General features: G+C 37.5%; 1 protein-coding gene and 1 long non-coding RNA gene across 2 annotated transcripts; one reads left to right on the forward strand and one right to left on the reverse strand.

The window, feature by feature from the left end:
* Positions 1-616: 616 nt before the first annotated feature.
* On the reverse strand, positions 617-3,879 carry LOC146731619 (galactosylceramide sulfotransferase-like). The gene is made up of 3 exons (XM_085492961.1): positions 3,862-3,879; positions 2,207-2,286; positions 617-1,793 (listed from the first exon to the last, which is right to left on the reverse strand). Exons 1-3 carry the CDS (start codon positions 3,877-3,879, stop codon positions 617-619), a joined length of 1,275 nt encoding a protein of 424 aa, XP_085349087.1.
* Positions 3,880-4,123: 244 nt separating this feature from the next.
* On the forward strand, positions 4,124-5,135 carry LOC146731620 (uncharacterized). The gene is made up of 2 exons (XR_014926947.1): positions 4,124-4,466; positions 4,962-5,135. It is a non-coding gene; the product is annotated as an uncharacterized LOC146731620 (long non-coding RNA).
* The last annotated feature ends 14,475 nt before the right edge of the window (positions 5,136-19,610 follow it).

Genomic DNA, 19,610 nt, shown 5'->3' on the forward strand with positions numbered 1-19,610 from the left:
CCTGGGTCATTCTTCAAAAGATTCCGATCTTTTGAGCGCCAAAGTGAACTTTTGTAATTTTTCAGAAAATAAAGCCCACAATTTGTTTTCAAATATTTCTACCACAATATGTCCAATTGTTGCAAAATTATTGAACAAATTATAAAACATGCATAAAAATAGGCAGATTTTACCAAAGCTGTAGGAATTTGGTTAATTGCGTGTTTGTTTTACTCTGCTATGGCAGTTTTTTTTCTTTCTTGAGAGCATGTTTAAGCATCTTTTGAAGGGTTGAGAGAACATTTTTGCATTGAGCTTGGAGATTTTTTTTCCTTGATTTCCCTCCACACCCTTTTTGCCAAAGATCACCCTCTCCCCATTTTCAAACACGTTACCCCTTAGCAAACAATGTATGACAAGCAAGCAAAAACCTTATTCCACAATTCACATTCTCTGACTAGTTGACTGATTTACTTAACGATTGTTTAATACCTGTAAACAGGACATGGCTTTTTCCAAGTTGGCACGTGACCCCCATGTTCAATTCACATATAGGTATTAAAGCTTCGTTTTAATACCTATATACCTATACGGATGCCTATACGGAGCACCCTACTATTTTTTACTGTAAATTCAATTAACATATATTTGACATTACGATTGCAACATACTTACTGTTAATATCACCAATGTAAAATCCAGATGATTGTTTCAGTGTTATTTTTTCAATTAACTCCGTATTGTACGCTGATAGAAGCTGGCACAAGGATGAGACGTTTTCTCTTGGAATATATCCGATTTGCACGAAGCCGTTGTATTTTTTACTCGAAATATTACCAACGCAGTTATCCTGCATGGATTCTCTGTATGTACGTACAGTCTTTAGATCTTGCTGAAATTGCGGTCCGTAATCGCGTACCTTTTTCCAGAAAGTCTGATTCAGGTGTTGGTACAACAAATAATCAGCGTAATTCCAGTCAATAATTTTATTTCTGAGTTCAAGTGTAAGATTGCTGTTGACGGTGTCTGAAGGGCGTGCGTTTTTAATAAAATACACCACATCTTTCCAATCCCAACACAAAATTTGTTTTAAGAGCACAATTGATTCGTCGAAATATTCTGTAATCAAAACTAAATCGAAGCTCTCTTCGATATGTTGAATGAAGGGCAACACAACTGTCATGTTTGTGTGGTAAACATGGTCGAGGCCCAAATCGAAAATCTGCGCGTTTCTTGTGTAAGACCTTATAGCCCGTTTGGTGTTTGCCCAGTACAGGTCTTTGTGCCTCATGAACTCGTAGATTGTTTCGTTGAATGGTATTGACTTGTTTATCTTATTCACAACAGAAGCTAGTTTGTAATACGCAAATGCCGATTCGTATTGTGCAGTCGGTTCTCTTAGAATAGTAATGTATTTGGTTCCCGGCAACATGAAACTTTCAAAAGCAGATTTGTTGTATCTCACATGCACAGTCATCATGTTGTATTTGTACTTGGGCCAGTCGCCTGGTTTTACGTTCAAAGGGGGGAGGAAAAGTTTCTTTGGACTTTCATTGGTGATCGGTATTACATTGAAATGTCCACTTTTGGCATTTGTTTTCAAAAATCCGAAGGACAGGTTTCGTATCAAACCATAGCGGTTTAGGATCGACGATAATGTCGTGCTTCCGGTTTTTCTTGTCTTCACGAAGCACACATTATTCAAAGGTACACAATCTGGCAACGTATCCTCTTTCCTGTCGGTGGACAACAGTAGCATTCTTGGTAGAAAGTCGTAGAAATGCTTGCTCCCAAGTTCAATGCCACTGGATATACTGTGATACAGAGATGATACAATTAATACGAGTACCAAATTATTGTTTTCACTCCATTAAACGTCTAAAAGGCTGGTAACATTTTTTATGTAAATTCATGGCAACGTCATAATGAATAAATTAAATGATAGTCGCTGCGGCACGTTGGCAAAACAAACAACAGTCATCCATTCATTTGAAAAATTAGCATACTAGTATTCAGATTAGTAGCGTGGTATATTCATCATCCAATCAAGTTATGGTCGCCCACTCACCACAGTTGCAAAATAACAATTACCACAGACGTCAATCATACGCGCATTACTGTACTTTATCGGCTGAAGTGAATGTCCCGCAGAAGAATAATATTCCAGTTTTGCAAGATTAAACGTCATATGACGAACTTTTCTGACACATATTGAACAGGGACTTACCTAGTTTTATAAATATCACTGAAGCTTTCATAATAATATACAACTGTTAAAATACAGCACGCCACACATAAACAAAATATCTGCGAAAAGACAGATAAGATGAAAATTACTTTGCCGCATGAATAACTTTCTCATTCACGCCAGGCCATGGCATTTTTTTCCAGAAATACAACGACTCTGCCTGCATTCATGAGCTATCTTTTGAATATTCATGAGTAAATGTCATGAAAGCAAATGACCAATCAGTGCGAGTGTTAGAAAAGGTCCACATGTACTCTGCGTCTACAGGTCGATTGATTGGCCCTCTAATAGAAAGGACATTATGATTGCAGTTGCAGGCTACCGAATAGTAGAATACCTTATTTTCGCTTGGAATTAATTTTCGCTATTTTCGATGAAAGAATAATTCAGTGAAAATAAAATCCAGCGAATATCCCTTTTTTTCTTATATTTTACATTCAACTCGTCAAAAACCAGCGAAAATAAATTCCATACAAAGCACCCGAAATGTCTATTCGGGGAAAATTAATTCCAGCTAAAATAAAGTATTTTACAGTACTACAATGTATGTGTATTATCCCACGTTTTTTGTGTATGTTAACCACAAGGTGTCCAAACCAAGTTTGTTTTACAGTAAGTCTGTGGGGCCGGGGAATTAGTTATAATAGGTCTATACAGCACAGTTAGGCTTCAATGAGCTGCTAATGAAATGTTAAAAAAACAATATTGTATACATTTATTGGTGACATCGATACCTAGCTTGTTAACTGAACGAGTAGGTTATAATTATTTTTCGTTCTCGTTGCATGTTTTATATTGGAAAAAAATAAATGGCCGCCAAGATCTCACCGAGAGCGATAATACCACGAGACTTCTTGTTGGCCTTCAAATAGTGTTCATTCTCTCTCGTCATCACGTATACTGTTCCAAATACCATGGTTACAAAGATCGGGTCAACAGTTTACATGATGACAGAAATAAATAAAAAATATCTGAGGGACAACAACAAGTCTCGTGGCGTTCTCGCTCTCAACGCGATCTCGGCGACCATTTGCTTCTGAGATATGTCAATTTCTTTTTAGTACAGACGTTTCAAATTTGCTCTCGTCTATCGCAAGGTATTTTTTAGTGACATTTGACCTCCAAATATTTAGAGAAAATAAAATTAAACCGTTTTATGAGGAATATTTGATAACATGCATGTCGATACACATAAACACCTGACAAACACGTATGTCCATCTAAAATGAGTGGGTTTAAAAGTTGCATTCTATCTGATTAGTAACGCGAGTGCGGGTAAGTAATCTATGAAATTTGAGATTATTCGAATTCCTCACATTACATTGTATTGTATTGAATATGTAACTTTTAATATTGTTGTTTGATATTGTGTTTTTAAGGACACGTTAGAGTATGAATTATTAAAACGTGAAAAGATGCTGTACACTGTTTTTGTTTGATAAAACAATGAAATATAACAATCAACGAACATGCGTATTGGTGTTGTTGATACTGTTGTGGGTCCTGAAATCGCAACATGTTTAGTTCATGACAAATAATTATATTTGTTCTAAAGTATGGAGTATCAAACAAGAATATTAAAAAAATGTTTTTTTACTTCCATATTGCAACTTTTAACTCCGTAACATACTTACCTTCCTTATCGTTGTCATCTTTGAGTATTGGTCGACAGGGTCATGTAGTCAAGTGTTTCGAATCCTGCAAGAAGTTTAACGAACATAATGGGAATTATTATACAACTGTCACCGTAACGCCATAAGTTACAGCGTGTATTTTACGGGGCATTTTCATCCTACTATATAAGGAAATGCGAATTCCAAATATGGAATGATTACCCACGTACTAGCGGCGTCCTCTAAGATTTAAAACAAACATGGCTGCCACAAGAGTTTGACCAATCTGATTAAAATCTGATGTAGTGTACGGGCTTTAATTATTTTGGCTATAAACTTATTTTAATTTTATTTTTTATTACTTTTGTTATTAATGCCCTTTTATTTTATTTTATTTTATTTTATTATTTTACTTTGATTTTGTGATTTTTTTAATTCCGCCCTACCTACATCTGAGCCGATGCCTATGTAACGAGATTTCAACGAGACCCACTATCGACGATTTTAGTCAACGAATCACAGACCTCCTTCTATAGCGCACATGATGACGTCACCGGGCGGAGTCGGGTGGCAAACACTCAAATAAAATGGCGGATTATACCGACCGAGAATAACACGGCTTTACGGTAAGTTTATCATTGTCAAATGCAACGAAAGTCATTTTTATGTTAATATTGTGGCTCGAATGGTTCGACTTTAGATCGTTATTTTGCATAGTTATTCTGGGAGTGACGATTTTGTTTCCACCGTTTCGACCGAACACCAGTGTCTTTTTCCAGTCGCCTGCCCTGGAGACGGGTGATGTTTTGTTGAAGATCGGGCCAACATCGTCTACGGTATTGAAGCCGTAGCTGTAAATATTCATCAAATTGTATCAACATTTTGTACATTATACAATAACTCTTTATTAAAGTAATTGAGCTGATTTGGACTGGAATAAAATATTTTTTATTTGGAACACATCGCAATTGATCAGGAAATATTTGTTTGCTCCAATTTTCTGCTTCGATGCCGTGGGCCGGTGACTGTTATACAATTTAAAATCAGTTTGCATTGTTTACTATAGCTGTTTACAGTGTTCTAATCATTACGATTTACTTATTTTTTTGCTTCCATTCTAGATAATTATGCTCAGTGGTGTAAAATTGAAGCGATGACTGAATGAACGAACCTTCGCTGGCGAAGATGTATCTGGAAGTGTACACATTTGTTGGAAGTGAAAAAAATGTTCAATGTAATGACAAAAATTGTAAAATGCTGAGGAATTTCTTTTGCAAATAAAAATATACTAGCAATTTTCTATTAATGGTTTATTCAAGTGGGCAAAATATAATGTACAGAAAGATTGCCCGTAGAGTATCGCTACACTGAAAAGTAAGCAACCGACAGCCTGTATAAAAGGGGGGCTGTGATTGGCTGTTACTTACGCGAGATTTGAACGGGACTTACATAGGCGTCGGATCAGATGTAGGTAGGGCAGAATTAAAAAAAAATCACAAAATCAAAATCAAAGTAAAATAATAAAATAAAAGGGCATTAATAACAAAAGTAATAAAAAATAAAATTAAAATAAGTTTATAGCCAAAATAATTAAAGCCCGTACACTACATCAGATTTTAATCAGATTGGAGTTTGACCGGACTCCTGACACAAAGAAGTTTGTTGAGTCTGTTCTAAACTTTTTGGATTTCGGCATTCCCATGTTGTATCTTTGGAAAGAAAAAATGTTTAATAATAAGGTTATTACGAGGATACCTCAGAGTATGCGCTCAGATAGTACGCCGTCGCATCGACTGAGTCCGCTGCGCGTCGGTCGACGATACTCCCTCTGTACTGTCTTCGTGCATACTTTGCAGTATTAATACTAATACAAATACTACTACTAATAATAATAAAAATAATTTATTTACTTATATTGCGCTATTTACAGCAATAACTGATCAACAGCGCATGACATTAAACTATAAACTATACTAAGAAAGACAAATTACAGTATCCTTTAATAACCTCATAGTATGTTGATTATGAAAACAGAACTCATTTTAAATAAGTAGATAATTATAAATTACTATTCTCAAGTTAGTCAGTAATGCGGAATAGCGGTGAATAGCTAAATACGGGCACTTAAGTGAAAAACAACTATACACGTGTTATACTCTCAGTTATGTTGATACTTGGCCTTGTAGTTGACATAACGTGAGCTGAATTGCCCACACATTTGTTATAGCGCAATTACGAGACAGCGTTTTATCGGAACCCTACGGCTCGAGCCAGCAGAAATGGCCGTGTATACGCGTTCGGCTCGAGCCGGCTCGAGCCAAGTTCGGCTTCAATAAACCCTCGGGGTTGAACTCCGATAGGGTTGAGTCCCGACATGGCCCGACCGTGTATGCACAGGACCTCACTATCGGAGCCCAAATCACGCCCTCAATCGTCTTCTTCAACTTGAAGTAACCTCTCATTTCAATTATGGTGGAGACAATATCGTTCGTAACTTCACGCAATTTCCGATTTGACGAAGAGGTACGCGCCGTAATATCTGTTTTGCAGAGTAAGGAAATACTGCGATAGATTGACAGGTCAACGGAAAACAGAAAAATGGCGTACGAAATTATGCGACAAAAACGTGAAAGAAGAACTGAACAGATCGTAACTGAATAAATCGTAGAAGCGGTCGCGGTAAGGTAACATGTTCCTAGTAGGTTTAGATTGACAACTGTAACACATATCACAGCAGTTGTACAATGACAATAACTTTTAGCGAATAGGCTGTAACACATTTTAGCTGCCGTGTTTCTTATTTATTCGAGATACTACATGTACAGTATTACCTAAATCATGGAGCTAAAAAAAATCTAATCGTGCCATGTAAAGAACAACACAAGCTCGACACCAATATCGTTTTCAGCCATGTTTTTTTTTTTTTTTTTCACACTAATTATTCGAGGGCACTGTTCCGTTGTTCGGCCCGACCGTGTGAACGCATAATCTCCTGTTAATCGGTGGGAGGAGCAGTAGCTCGCCTCCGGTAGAATGCTGCCGTGTGAACATAGCAATTATTTCAACAGATAGTAGTAGGTAGATTTTAAGATGCCAATCAGATAGATCTCCATTTATACATACATACACTAGTACGATACTGCTTTGCACTGTCAGTGGTTTTACAACAACTGAATGTCTCAGATTATCCACGGTTACTTTATAGTAACCGTGGATTATCTATCAGCTTGTGAGTATTTGAGGGCTCAGTTGGGGGGTAATTCTGTGGTGAGGATGATTAAAAAGTCGACGGATAACGAAAATGTGTAACTTAACAAAAATGCGATATTATGAAAAGCCGTACGGAACCGTGACACAGCATACAAACTGCATGGATACCTAAAACATTTTGATCTAACAACTTGTAAACACGCTCATACCCGCAAGGCTACTTTCATTCCAGTTCAGACATAAATAATCGTTAGATTAAAATCCCGAATCGCCCAGGAGACCATGTGACAGCCTGATTTGGGAACCAAACGATCGCGTTGGGAAACTGCGTCAAATTTATTGCATGTGTGAGGTCTCGTCAATTGCGTGGCGTGCAAAAGTAACATTCCAGTAATGTCACGTGATTCAACTTAGCAATAAGCGGCGATGTGCAGTGCAGTTATTGTTGGCAGTTAATGTTGAACATTATGCGTAGACATTTAAATCAAATATATCTTTCTTAAAGCGGGAGCGTCGTCGCGGGGATTGATTCCCAAGCAATGATAACAACACACGCTAAAAACGCAAAGGCTCATGAGTAGACGCTTCGTTGTAAACAATGACACACCACGGCCACCTGGCGCATGCGCAGGTGACGACTCCCCCGCTTTAAATGGCTTTGTCGTGAAGAAAAATACCTTTTTAATTAGTCGCACCTTCTAGTAAAAAAAACGCGTATGTTACTAAGTATGCCAAAATGACGTAAACTTACGGAAGCAATCTAGTTTAAGTACACAGCTATGTTTGCATGTGAAGTCGTTCGATAATTAAGAATAACAAATAACAAAAATGAATGTACATGTACTATATTTTCAGCTAGAAAAGATATGCTACATCGTTGAAAATAAGCGGGTACATCTGTGCCAGAGTCGTTCGTCCTGTTGTTTGCTATGACTCCCGTTGCGAGCATCCGAGACGTGTGAGCTGGCAACTGTAACGGAACTAGCTTTGTGTTGTTTCCGGTAAACCCGACCGATTGAACTTTAATTCACGATTAATCCACAGATTGTAATTTAATACAATCCGCCGGGTTTTGCATGGTATTACAAACAATGATGTTGTTATTTTCATTTTTAATATTTTCAGGGAAACATTAATAATTTAACAAAAATAGCTCCAAAATATCAATCGTGGCAGTTGGAAAAGATTGTACAGAGAAATTTATCACACACGATGACATGTCAAGCAGCATTCCCCGACTAGTGTTACGAAGCATTATTCAACTCGAACAATTAATTGTGACGTATTCCCATGCAGTTTTCATGTCGTATATTACAACTTGACAGAGGAAGTCGTTGTCTGTGCACAGTCCCCCACACCTGAGGAACTGTGGTCTGTGGTACAACGTTTTGGTGTGTAAGATATTGTGTAAGTATTATTTTCTGACCTAATTACGAGAATATATATATAGTAGTGATAAGTTAAAGTATGGTGGTCGTCGCGCCGCGTCCTGTTCGATATGGGACTCATAGCGACGTATACAACGCGTGTAAAATGCATTGTTTGTTCGCATGAAATTCGAACGCGCGCTGACCGACGACCACCGCGCTTTAAATTATTTTACATTACCCAGCAAAACGGTTTCGCCAGCTTGTTTAACAGCGTAATCTGCCAAATGCAACGCATCATCCGTATTTAAACACACTTCCTAGGCTCTCGACTGTGTCAATGACATGCTAGCCCTTACTGCGCATGCGTATACGCGATCTAAGACCTAAAATTAGGAGCTTGGAATATATAGTATGCGGGTACAACTACAGTGCGAGTAAAAGATGTCACTTTGCGGCTTTTATTCAAATAATCACCGTGACGTCATTAGAGGTGATTAATTTGTGATGAAAGACTATCCTGTCGGTGCGTATAATATAAGAGCTGAATATGTTTATATAATATATAGAACCGATTTAGTTTTGAAATATGTCGACCATCTTCACCAGCCAGGGACCATTTATTCGGCCGAAGCCTCAACATTAATCCTCGGCAGATTTCACCATGATTAACTGTATGTCGCACGCCGTCAAGCGATTATAAGATTCGCTTGGGCTCATTTGCATTACCCAATCAGAACTCACGATAGAAACGGCATATTACTTTGTAAAATTCGTGGCGCTATCTCGGATGAATTTATAAATCAACGTGTTTCTAGCTTTTTGATCTGTGAACGAATTTACTGCCCATCAAAAGAAAGCGCTTAGTATTGTGTCTAAGGGAAATGATGTGTTTGTTGCAAGAAGTCCGTTCTAGACTCTTAGTGAATCAGTGCAAAGCCTACACACCGCCATTGTTTTAATCTGTGATGACCCCAGACGTTCACATTTATGATACAGCAAGCGGATGACTCAATTTAACTGCTGTGAAATACAGCTTTTCCTAACACGATCGCGCACGGGTTCAAGTTCGTGGGCCGGTTATGAATGGCCGGCTTTAGCAAAACCGTGCGATTCGGACGATGTATGTCGACGACTGCCTAATGATATTAAAGGACGATGGTCGTCGCGCAGCGCATGTGCGACATTTGTGTTGATAAACACTGATTTTCCCACAATCCAATTCGCTCTATGAGTATGAGGTTTGACCTAGGCGCGACTTGCACTAATGATCGCCGGTGACGTCTTCGATACCTTCCAATCTTTGTTTATATGAGACCCATATACATGTATATCTCGCATGCGTGGCGCGACGATTACCGCCCTTTAATGTGGCTACTCCTGGAGAGGGGTTGCAACATAATTCATTCAATGAGTAGTGAATGTACCATAATAAAAAAAAGCAGACTTTAACGAGAGACGCCGCATAACGCCGTTAATAAGTGTTCTTTCATAGTGACGTCCCGGAATTAATTATTCGAATTTTTTTTTTCTTTTTAATAAATAACTAGACTATATATTATTTCCCGTTCAATATTGCACGTCTTACTGATTTTACAAATTCGTTTTATGAATTGAAAATATTTTGGTCGCGTACCAAATATTATTGAAACCACTGGCACAATGCGCATGAACTAGGCGTGCGTACGTACCAGTAATTAACAACGCATGCGAACTGAATCTCAATTCGCTCTTAACAAGAACTACGGAATATATTGTACGCAATATATTGAACCGAAATTCATAAAATAATATCCACATTTTTACTAAAATGTTGATTTATGATACAAAATTAAAATTTGAAATTGAAATAAAACAAACAAATTTATCTCAGCTATCTCATTTACGTCTTGTATGTTCACTACTGCGAGTACAGCGTCAATCGTATTCCAAGGAATATTGATAAATGCTCATTTTGAAACCTTTGGTTTACCTGTGTCTGTTGCCTAAAAGATAAAATTACCGCGTAAACTGTTGAGTTTACACCTTGGCAACGATAAATTTTACACACAAAAATTATTGTACAGTATTTGCAGTTAGCAAAGATGTGCTACTAGTACATCGTTGAAGTTCAGCAGGTATATGTGTGTTAGAGTCGTTACAATCTTGTTATAGACTCCAGATGACAAGTAGCAAATGTGGCACAATAAAAAGTCAACGCATAACCGTTAACTTGAATAAGTATTATTTTAAAGTGACGTTCCGGAATAGTCGATGAAAGGCGGTTTAAGTTTAAAGTCCCTTTGCCACTCGTCATTTGTCAGTTTGCTTGCTTCATTTTATATTTGGCTATTTTCCCTATTATGAACACTATAATGCGAATATTTTAATGTATAATATCTGTGAACATACCCCCTCCCCCACTACTGCGTGTGCACAGAACGGTGTTGGTTGGTTCATTAAGTTATTTTGGAGGTTGTGTGTAGCATGAAGCTCCACGCGTGTTGCTCGCTGACGAGGCAGTAAATGACTTTTGTATGGTAATTTGGTAATACTCGTCATTGTCTTTAAGCACAATTTTAATTAACGAATAACAGTATAGAGAGCACCAGAATCACTTTGACTCTGTAACGAAAACGTGACACTAGATCCCAAATAATTAGCTGTATATTGTAAATATTGGACAGTCAACTTGCGTCTGCGGAAATTGTACGAAGAATTAAAGTCGAGCTTATTGAAGTAATTTCCTTTTTGCTCTTTGCATCACAGAGTACAATCAATTTTTATGTTATTATTAAAATACCCGGAAGTAAAGTGACTGTTTTTTACACAGTTACAACATCTGTAGCAACAATGAAGTGATGTTTATCCATACGCGTCGGTGATTTCCCGTTCAACTGCGTGATCCCGCGAGATGCATGAAAAACGCGCGTCGAACGTCTGCCGCAAAAATCGAACGATTTGATTTTGAACTCGAATTTCTTTATTTTGTAACTCACATCGACCGGCCGATCTTCGACAGAGGAATAATGCTTTTTAATACCATTACTTTATCGAAATTGTCTATCGTCAAATGTGTACAGCACATTATTAAGCATGGAAATGCCCCCCAAAATACGTTCGCGTTTGTCGAATCCCACGAAATGTTTGACGCCACTACGACGCTCGAACTCCGCACAGTTCGATACGCGTTACTTATCATCACTGCACAAAGCAGCTTTGCATTAAACTCATTTGCATATTCGAATGTGTTCGAACTACAAGACCCCGTCGGTTAACACAGTTACGCTTAAGCCACCGTGCTATTTCAATCACTTTAATAAAACGTTTTACGTCCTTGCTCTGAAAGAACTGTTCGGTAAATTAAATTAAAAACATACATGTTTTACGTTTGGAAACTGCAGTCCTTTCAAAGTTATCAAGACATTAGATTATACAATAAATTACTAATTTTATAAACTTATTAGAACCTGTGTGTTCTATAACTGTTAGACGCGGAGAATCGAATCCGTTCAAGCTAGAAATAGTATTGAAATATTCACTAGAAAACAAAACGAACGAGGTTGTTAGGAAATCCCTTCGAGTAAAATTAGTGTTTAATGTTTCTTTCTCCATCTTATGTACATAAAGAGAACGCTGCTTTCCCTATTTTTAGTTTATCACGTGTGCCATTTCACTACAATAACATTACCTTGCAAAACATAGTCCGTGATAAAATGGTTCGTATTTACGTTTCTACTGAAGTCTTACATTAATAAATAGTTCGGATGTCACATACGTTTTTTCCAACTTTTTGTAATACGTTTTCAGATGTAACAACTACAGGAAAATGGCCGTGCGTAGTGAGGTGATTGACCACAAAAATGAAGACTGCCTGTGGCAGCGGCACTATTGCGTAAAGCGCAAAGGCCTCTGGGAAGGAGACTGTACGACAATATGACCTTTGTTTGTCCTGTTTTTACGTTCGATTTCACGCATAACGCGTGACTCTCGCAGTGAACGGAAAATGGTCTATTACTCACTATTTCAAGAATACATACATCATGAGATTACCATTGCTACGTCGTTTTTGTTATTTTGTTTGTAGTTTTGCGGTGAAGCGTTCGTTGTACATTCATTAATTATGTTTTGTATATTCCGATGAATACTTAGATACCATGGTTTTGGACACGAGAAGAGAAAGACGGTGGTCGTAGTCATGTTCTTAATCGGCCGGCAATGATTTTGTAAGAAAGAAAGTTAGGACAACAATAGAGAAGCAATCACAGCAACCTTGGAGTACAAACCTTGACACATTTCATTCTACCAAGACTGTGTGGACCCAAAGATACTATTTGTTTGATTTATTTGTATATTATTTTTTTCATTACTGAGAAATTTTACCCCAAATTTAGGGTAACGTTTTGCCAGGTACGGCTTTTTAACTTTTCTGTGATTTTTTTTGGCAGGGCCGATTTCGTTTAACTTGGCAGGCAGCTGTCACACCTGTACCTTTGAAAGGTGGACATATTTGCATTGCATGTATGTAAGGGTGCCTCTACACGGTAGTTGCGTATAGAAAAGATGAGGTGCATATTCGTGTACACAGTTGCTGATTGAAAACGTAATTATAGCGTTATCATATGAAACGTTATTATGATATAATTAATTACGTAATTATACTGTTATTTATTGTTATGGTGAAAACACGTTTTTGGCAAAAGTCACTATGACGTACCCAGGGAAGATACATATGTGGCATTTAAAAATAACAGTATTATAACGTTATAAAATTATGTTATAATAACGTTATTAGTATGATATTGCAAACGTCATTATAACATAATTATTTACATTGTAAATGCATCATTTATTAATGTTATAAAGTTGGACTCATTTTTTTGGTTATTATAACGTTTTTATAAAATGTAATTTTGATCCATCTTATAACGCTATGATTACGTTTTCGATCAGCAGCTGTGCGCGTACGCGAAAATCGGCTTCCTCGTGACTTGTGCATGACAGCAAAGTAGGAAATTGGCTGTAATGTTCAATAAATATATATATTTACATATAACCACGTTGTGTAAAATAAACTTAATTCATATTTCCATATGGTGTCGACCTCTATCTGAGCCCAATTCTCTAAATGATCGACTGTATGTTATCAATTCTGGTTTGACAACAGAATTACGTAATGCAACTGTCCAGTGCATGAGGTAGGGTGGCCATTGCAATGTAATAGCCGCGATTCGTGAATAAATATGTAAAACCAACATATTGGGATGGACGGCACGGTAAATAAAACCTAATAAATAACGGAATATAAAAGGGTCAAATTTTGAAGAAAAAAAAATAATGATAACAGCAAAAGTAGCCTGACGAGTCGCGTTAGTTGCGCCCTCTGTGGTGCTCCAACCCCAACAAACCCAGCGAAGGTCAACTCACGCCAACATGTCAGGCTACAGCAATAGAAGCGCGTGTAATAAAGTGAAGTGACTTCTGAAGATTGAACGCACTTTGCGAACTTCGTATATTGAGCTCAGGTTATAATTATAAACAGACGTTACCTTCACGTTCGTGTCCTACCCCCGAAAAAAATGTATTTTTTTACTAGAGAGTAAATCGCCAACCAGCCTATCGTCTTCAATGTTTTGCTTATCAATAATATCTCACTCGCGACGTGCCAACAATATAAATGTAGTAGTTCTCATACCTTCAAGCAGTACATATACAGAAGTAATATTATTACTAAAGTAGTTGCCTGATCAATAAACGAGTTACATTGTGGCGGTCTGTGACGTCACAATCTCACATTTTGTGCAAGGACAAATGAATCAGTGACGATGAATACACTGATATTCAAACGTTGTATATTTCCTGAAGCCGTCAGTGTTATGCTTGAGTGTTTGTTGCCATGGTGACAGTGTGCTAAATTTAGAAATTACGATACATGATAAACTCGACTATATAACCCGACGGATGTACGTACTAATCAAAACATGTGTCGAATGTTGCCATGACAACAAGGTTCAAATAAAATAAATTTATTGTTTTACACCTGTATTGCGATGTGATGATTTTTTTTTGAAGCTGACATCGATGAACTTTTAATATTTTCACACACAATTTCGTGTTAACATGTGTTTTCAAGGGTAATTTACCTAGCTGATATTTTTTTATCGTATATCGACCTGTTACTGTGTGACGTCAAATGCTCCTCCCATTAACGCCACTGTTTCTCTGTGTGGAATTAAATTACTTCAGCCAGTGACAACCTTTGTGTCTCTTGATATGCTGTCGTTCGTCAATAAATTGTTTTGTTCAAATAAAAACGTGTCCTTTTGTACGACATCGATTTTACACAAACGTCACGATTCAGTCGCAGCAGGAGCGCTTCATCGCTTGAAGGGGCGATCTGGAAGAGAAGTGTTTAATTAGAACTATATAGATCTCAATAATTTCACACCCGTTTACGTAATGCCAGAATTAAAGCGCGGTGGTCGTCGCGCAGCGCGTGTTCGAATTTCATGTAAATAAACAATGTATATTACACGCGTTGTATACGTCGCTATGAGTTCCATATCGAACAGGACGCGGCGCGACGACTGGCGCCCTTTAACCTACCTTATGAGGTAAAGCTTCTCTCACAATTGAAAATCTTTGTTGGCATTCATTCATTGATCGATCGATCGATTGATTGGAATGGAATGGGATGGGATGATTGATTGAATATTGATTGATTGTAGTAAATAGTAATAATAGTAAATCTGATAATTCTGATAGTTTTAGACGTCGACTAAAACGCGTGTTTGATATAAAACCGCGTTTATATGAGACGTCATTCGAAATTCTCCTGAACTCAACTTCTTCACGCACAGAAATGTGTTTCACCCGTGTTTAGTGGGTAATTAGGTTTCGAATACATCCCCGAAACCATAAAATAGTGATGGCTCAATTTATAGCTCAAAATATAACTATATTTAATAATCGCAATAGGGTGAAAGGCGATCTTTTCTGCAAATGAACCATTTTATGCAAATCCTATGACTTATTAGCTAGTTTTAGTCTCTAGAAAATTACTAAACTCGTTTAATAAATCTTATACCGTAGATTCACTTATGAGATATTGTCTATGTATTTTACACACGTTGTACATCGCAGTGGATACACACCGAATACGAATATTTTGCTATGACCTGTAACCAATTTTGAAAAGTCATCATTAAATATCGTTTGGTTTTGTTGGCTAATAAGGTTAATTTTCTATATGAAAATACAAATATTCATTGATATATGCGCACTTGTAAAAAGTTGTTTATTTCCCTAAAAATTATAACAAAGATGCGCATGCGTAATTAATACATGATATTGCCAACTAAATATAATAGCATAGTAGTGATCTGCAGGAAGGCACCCCCCCCCCCACACACACACTCTCAACCACCGAACTCCAACATATTTTGTTTTGAAGATGCAGAATCATTTCCAGCTCTCTCTACTTGCATGATATATGCTTTATTTGTGCTGTCATGGTAACCACATCCACTGATACTAAGCGTTATGATATATCGTGTTCGAACGGTGCTCCCTCTATAGTGACTCCATGGCATCTTTGAATTTCTAATTACAATTGAGCAACGATGTTGCTATAGCAACTGAAAAACTATGTTGCTATATATACCCTTTCTTGGCAAATATCTCGTATACGTGAAAGTGCGCGTGTCCTTTAGCATGTATCTTATTCACGGTAAATTAATTATGTTACCATAGTAATACTGGCACACGGAGTCGTATTTTCTGCTTATCAAAATGCGATTTCAATTACTAATCGGCATGCACCGTTCACATTTTCAGTAATCGCGTTTTCAGCAAATAACACCGAATTAACGACATGGTAAATACTAGTACTACGTCAAATCAAAGTAAACCGGCGCTGGTGTACGGCATCTTGTGCGGCACCGTAGGGACGTGAAGCTGGGCGATTAGATTTAGAAGGAAATAGTTCCATGTTTACATGAAATTAGAATAGGCGCTGTGCGACGACCTTCGCCTTTAATATTCAAAACATTTATACATGGGGACAATCTAAAATCTGATGTATTGTACGGCGCGTATTTTATATATTTATTCTACTTTCACTATTTTTTATTTCATTTATTTATACATTATATATTTCTTTTTATTAATTTTATTCGTGTTTTTTGTTATGTACTTGTTATTCGGTATTTTTTAAACTATCGCCACATACGTCAGATCCTTGTTTTGACATTCGCAATTAACAACAAAAGCAAATCCTTGATTATATTCTCAGTCGTGTTTCAGTCTTCAGTTTGATTTTGTTGTTCTGTTTCGGGGGAAACGAGGTTACACCTGCTGTCTTTGTCATAATTGTTCATCCTTACATAATTTCACAGCTGCAGCCTCGTCGTTTATCTTTGCACTTGAGATAGTAGTTTCTTAAACTTGGTGCAAGGTGTCTTCAATACGGTTCTCAAGTTATCAATCAATCGTGTTTCCAATTCTTTGGAGTGCTATGTCGGTCAAACAGCTTAGTTGCGTATGATCGGCAAATCACTGGAATGGTCCGGATCTAGGAACTCTGTTTGATTCGACATTTCCGCTCACTTGATTAGTAGGCGTTGTGGTTCATTGTTATGCAAGCCGCCCCCTCCAATTGACAAATCAGCCAACCCTTCGGCCACGTCAATAGAAGCGCGCGCCACCTTAGCGAATTTATGGATCCGCCAGTGGACTGCATGATGTTTTTCATTCATGCGGGAAAAACAACCAATTCTGAATTTGCATACTTCTAACGTGTTTCCCATTTTCCAAATATCCGACAGATTTCTCACAAATGACCGTAGACGTAATCTGTATTAAAACGCCACAGTGTGCGTACCGCGTCGTGTTCGACGAGGGTCCAGCGCGTGACGTATACAATGCATATAAGATACGTTGTTTGTTTACACGAATTTGATCGCCTCTTGCGCGACGACTCTGGGACTTTGATTAAAGCGAGAGGGTCGTCACATGCGCGGGCGCGGGATTTGAGTCCCAAGCGACGATAACAACACACGCTAAAAACGCAAAGGCTCATGGATATACGCTTGTTTATTAACAATGACACGCTATGGCCATCTGAAGCATGCGCAGGTGACGACTCCCCCGCTTTAAGTATATACATGTACACATACACTACACAGACAACAAGCAGAGTTTTATGAGATGTGCAGTGTATGTTGATGATGATGAAGGGGCCTGAGGAAGCAATGATATTAAATTAGTAAAACGTGACGGTGAGCTGATTGTAATTTATCTGCTCAATTAATTTTACTATCTATAATCAAGGACACTAAATCTCGATGTTATAACTGATCATAATCGTTTCGGAATATATTACCTCAATTAGTTTGAATCAATTATTTATATCGCCGTTCTGATAATAAAGAAGGTTTTACGTTACACGTTCGCGGATCAAAAAAATCAATTAATTTGTTGCTTACGGCAGTGTCTTTTTAAAAATGTATTTGGGTCAACTATTTATAATTTGATAAGAAATCTTATATACAGTTAAATCTTCCTATCTGTCAGTGCCGTTGTTCAAAATACTGTATATGTTCAGTTATTCTATGTATATTCGCTCAGGAAGACTAATACAGTTTTCCGTTCGTGTACAAATCTGTTGCTCGTACATAGGATAGTTCATTTACCGATTATCTATGAACAACAAGAACGGCGGTAGTGGCGATTATATTTGTTTACGCGCAAGAGCGATGACGCGCAGTTATAACAATAGATACCATCCTAATATGCACTCCGTTAAATTATTTGTCATAAGACATTTCTCAAAAATATGCCCGGATATATAGAATTAAAAGTCATATATTTATTTACCTGGAGCCTAATCAGATTAAAGATTAATAAGGTTATGAAATATACAATATATATTCATATTCGTGTCAGGTCGTGAACCATGCAAGTGACAAATCGTGCTAGTGTGGGATCATTTAAAGCGCGGTGGTCATCGCGCAGCGCGTGTTCGAATTTCATGTAAATAAACAATGCATTTCACACGCGTTGTATACGTCGCTGTGAGTCCCACATCGAACAGGACGCGGCGCGACGACTACCGCCCTTTACTTTACAGAATTCGAATTTTATAATTTTCATGAAGCAAAATCCAATCACTGTGTGTTTGAGACACTGCACCAACTGATGTTTTAGTGATTTATATTATATTATTCCCCGGTATTTTTCCTCTTTTTTGATCGAAATGCGTACTAAGCGTTTAAAGCGCATTATTCTTCTAGTGGCGCGAGATAGTTTTATATAAACAATGTATATACACGTGTTGCACACAGGACCACGCGGAGCACGATTATTTTAATAAAAACAGTAATGCATAATCCAGCCTAGATAATCAGTTCAAATATCAGTGTCTCAAGAGTCAATTGTTTGCTACACATACATTCTTTCAATATAATTAATTGTAATTAATATTTTAAATTAATTGCGAGCATTGTTGCATATTTAATACTCTCAATTGTTGTACGACATAGAAACAGGCTGGTACGGTTTCAGATTAATTTCGCGCGTCAAATGGAAATCGTTGAAATCGTTCCTGTGGAGTTTTGTTCAGACAAAAAACACTTCCTTCACTATTAACAATAAATCACGAAGAGCCACATCAAAATAAAGCAGTTTGGGTTACAACAATATTCTCCTTCTGTGCAAGCAAGTCCTCTTTTTATTTTGCTCACGTGCTGTATGGGTACCGTGGCGTCAGGTATTTACATTCACTGTAAATGTACACATTTCATAAATTCAAAGCAGACAGAATTATTATTATCAAAAATATCTTCAATGTAACATCTTAAGATCTACGCGGAGAAGTCGTCACCCGCGCATGCGTCAGATAGTCATAACGTGTCATTGTTTACAAACAAGCGTCTACCCACGAGCCTTTGCGTTTTTAGCGTGTGTTATTATCGCTTGGGACTCAATTCCCGCGCTTGCGCAGGTGACGACCCTCCCGCTTTAATTCCACAGAAATGACATGACGTCTAAGTAATTCACCCACACGCGGGAGTCCACTGGAAAGTGGTTACATATATCTGCCCGTACGTTTAGAATTTGTTTTAACACTCGTACTATTTTACTAACGTATGAGAAAAAAGATACCCTGATAAATGACGTCACAGTAACCACACTGTGAAGGAAAAACATACATTG

Source organism: Saccoglossus kowalevskii, chromosome 18 (assembly GCF_978046115.1).
Source record: "Saccoglossus kowalevskii chromosome 18, keSacKowa6.1, whole genome shotgun sequence".
Classification (NCBI taxonomy): Eukaryota; Metazoa; Hemichordata; class Enteropneusta; family Harrimaniidae; genus Saccoglossus; species Saccoglossus kowalevskii.

Coding starts and splice junctions, on each gene's coding strand:
- LOC146731619 (XM_085492961.1), bottom strand. Junction 1,794..2,206: donor AGTGATATTTATAAAACTAG/GTAAGTCCCTGT, acceptor TCTGTATCACAG/TATATCCAGTGGCATTGAAC.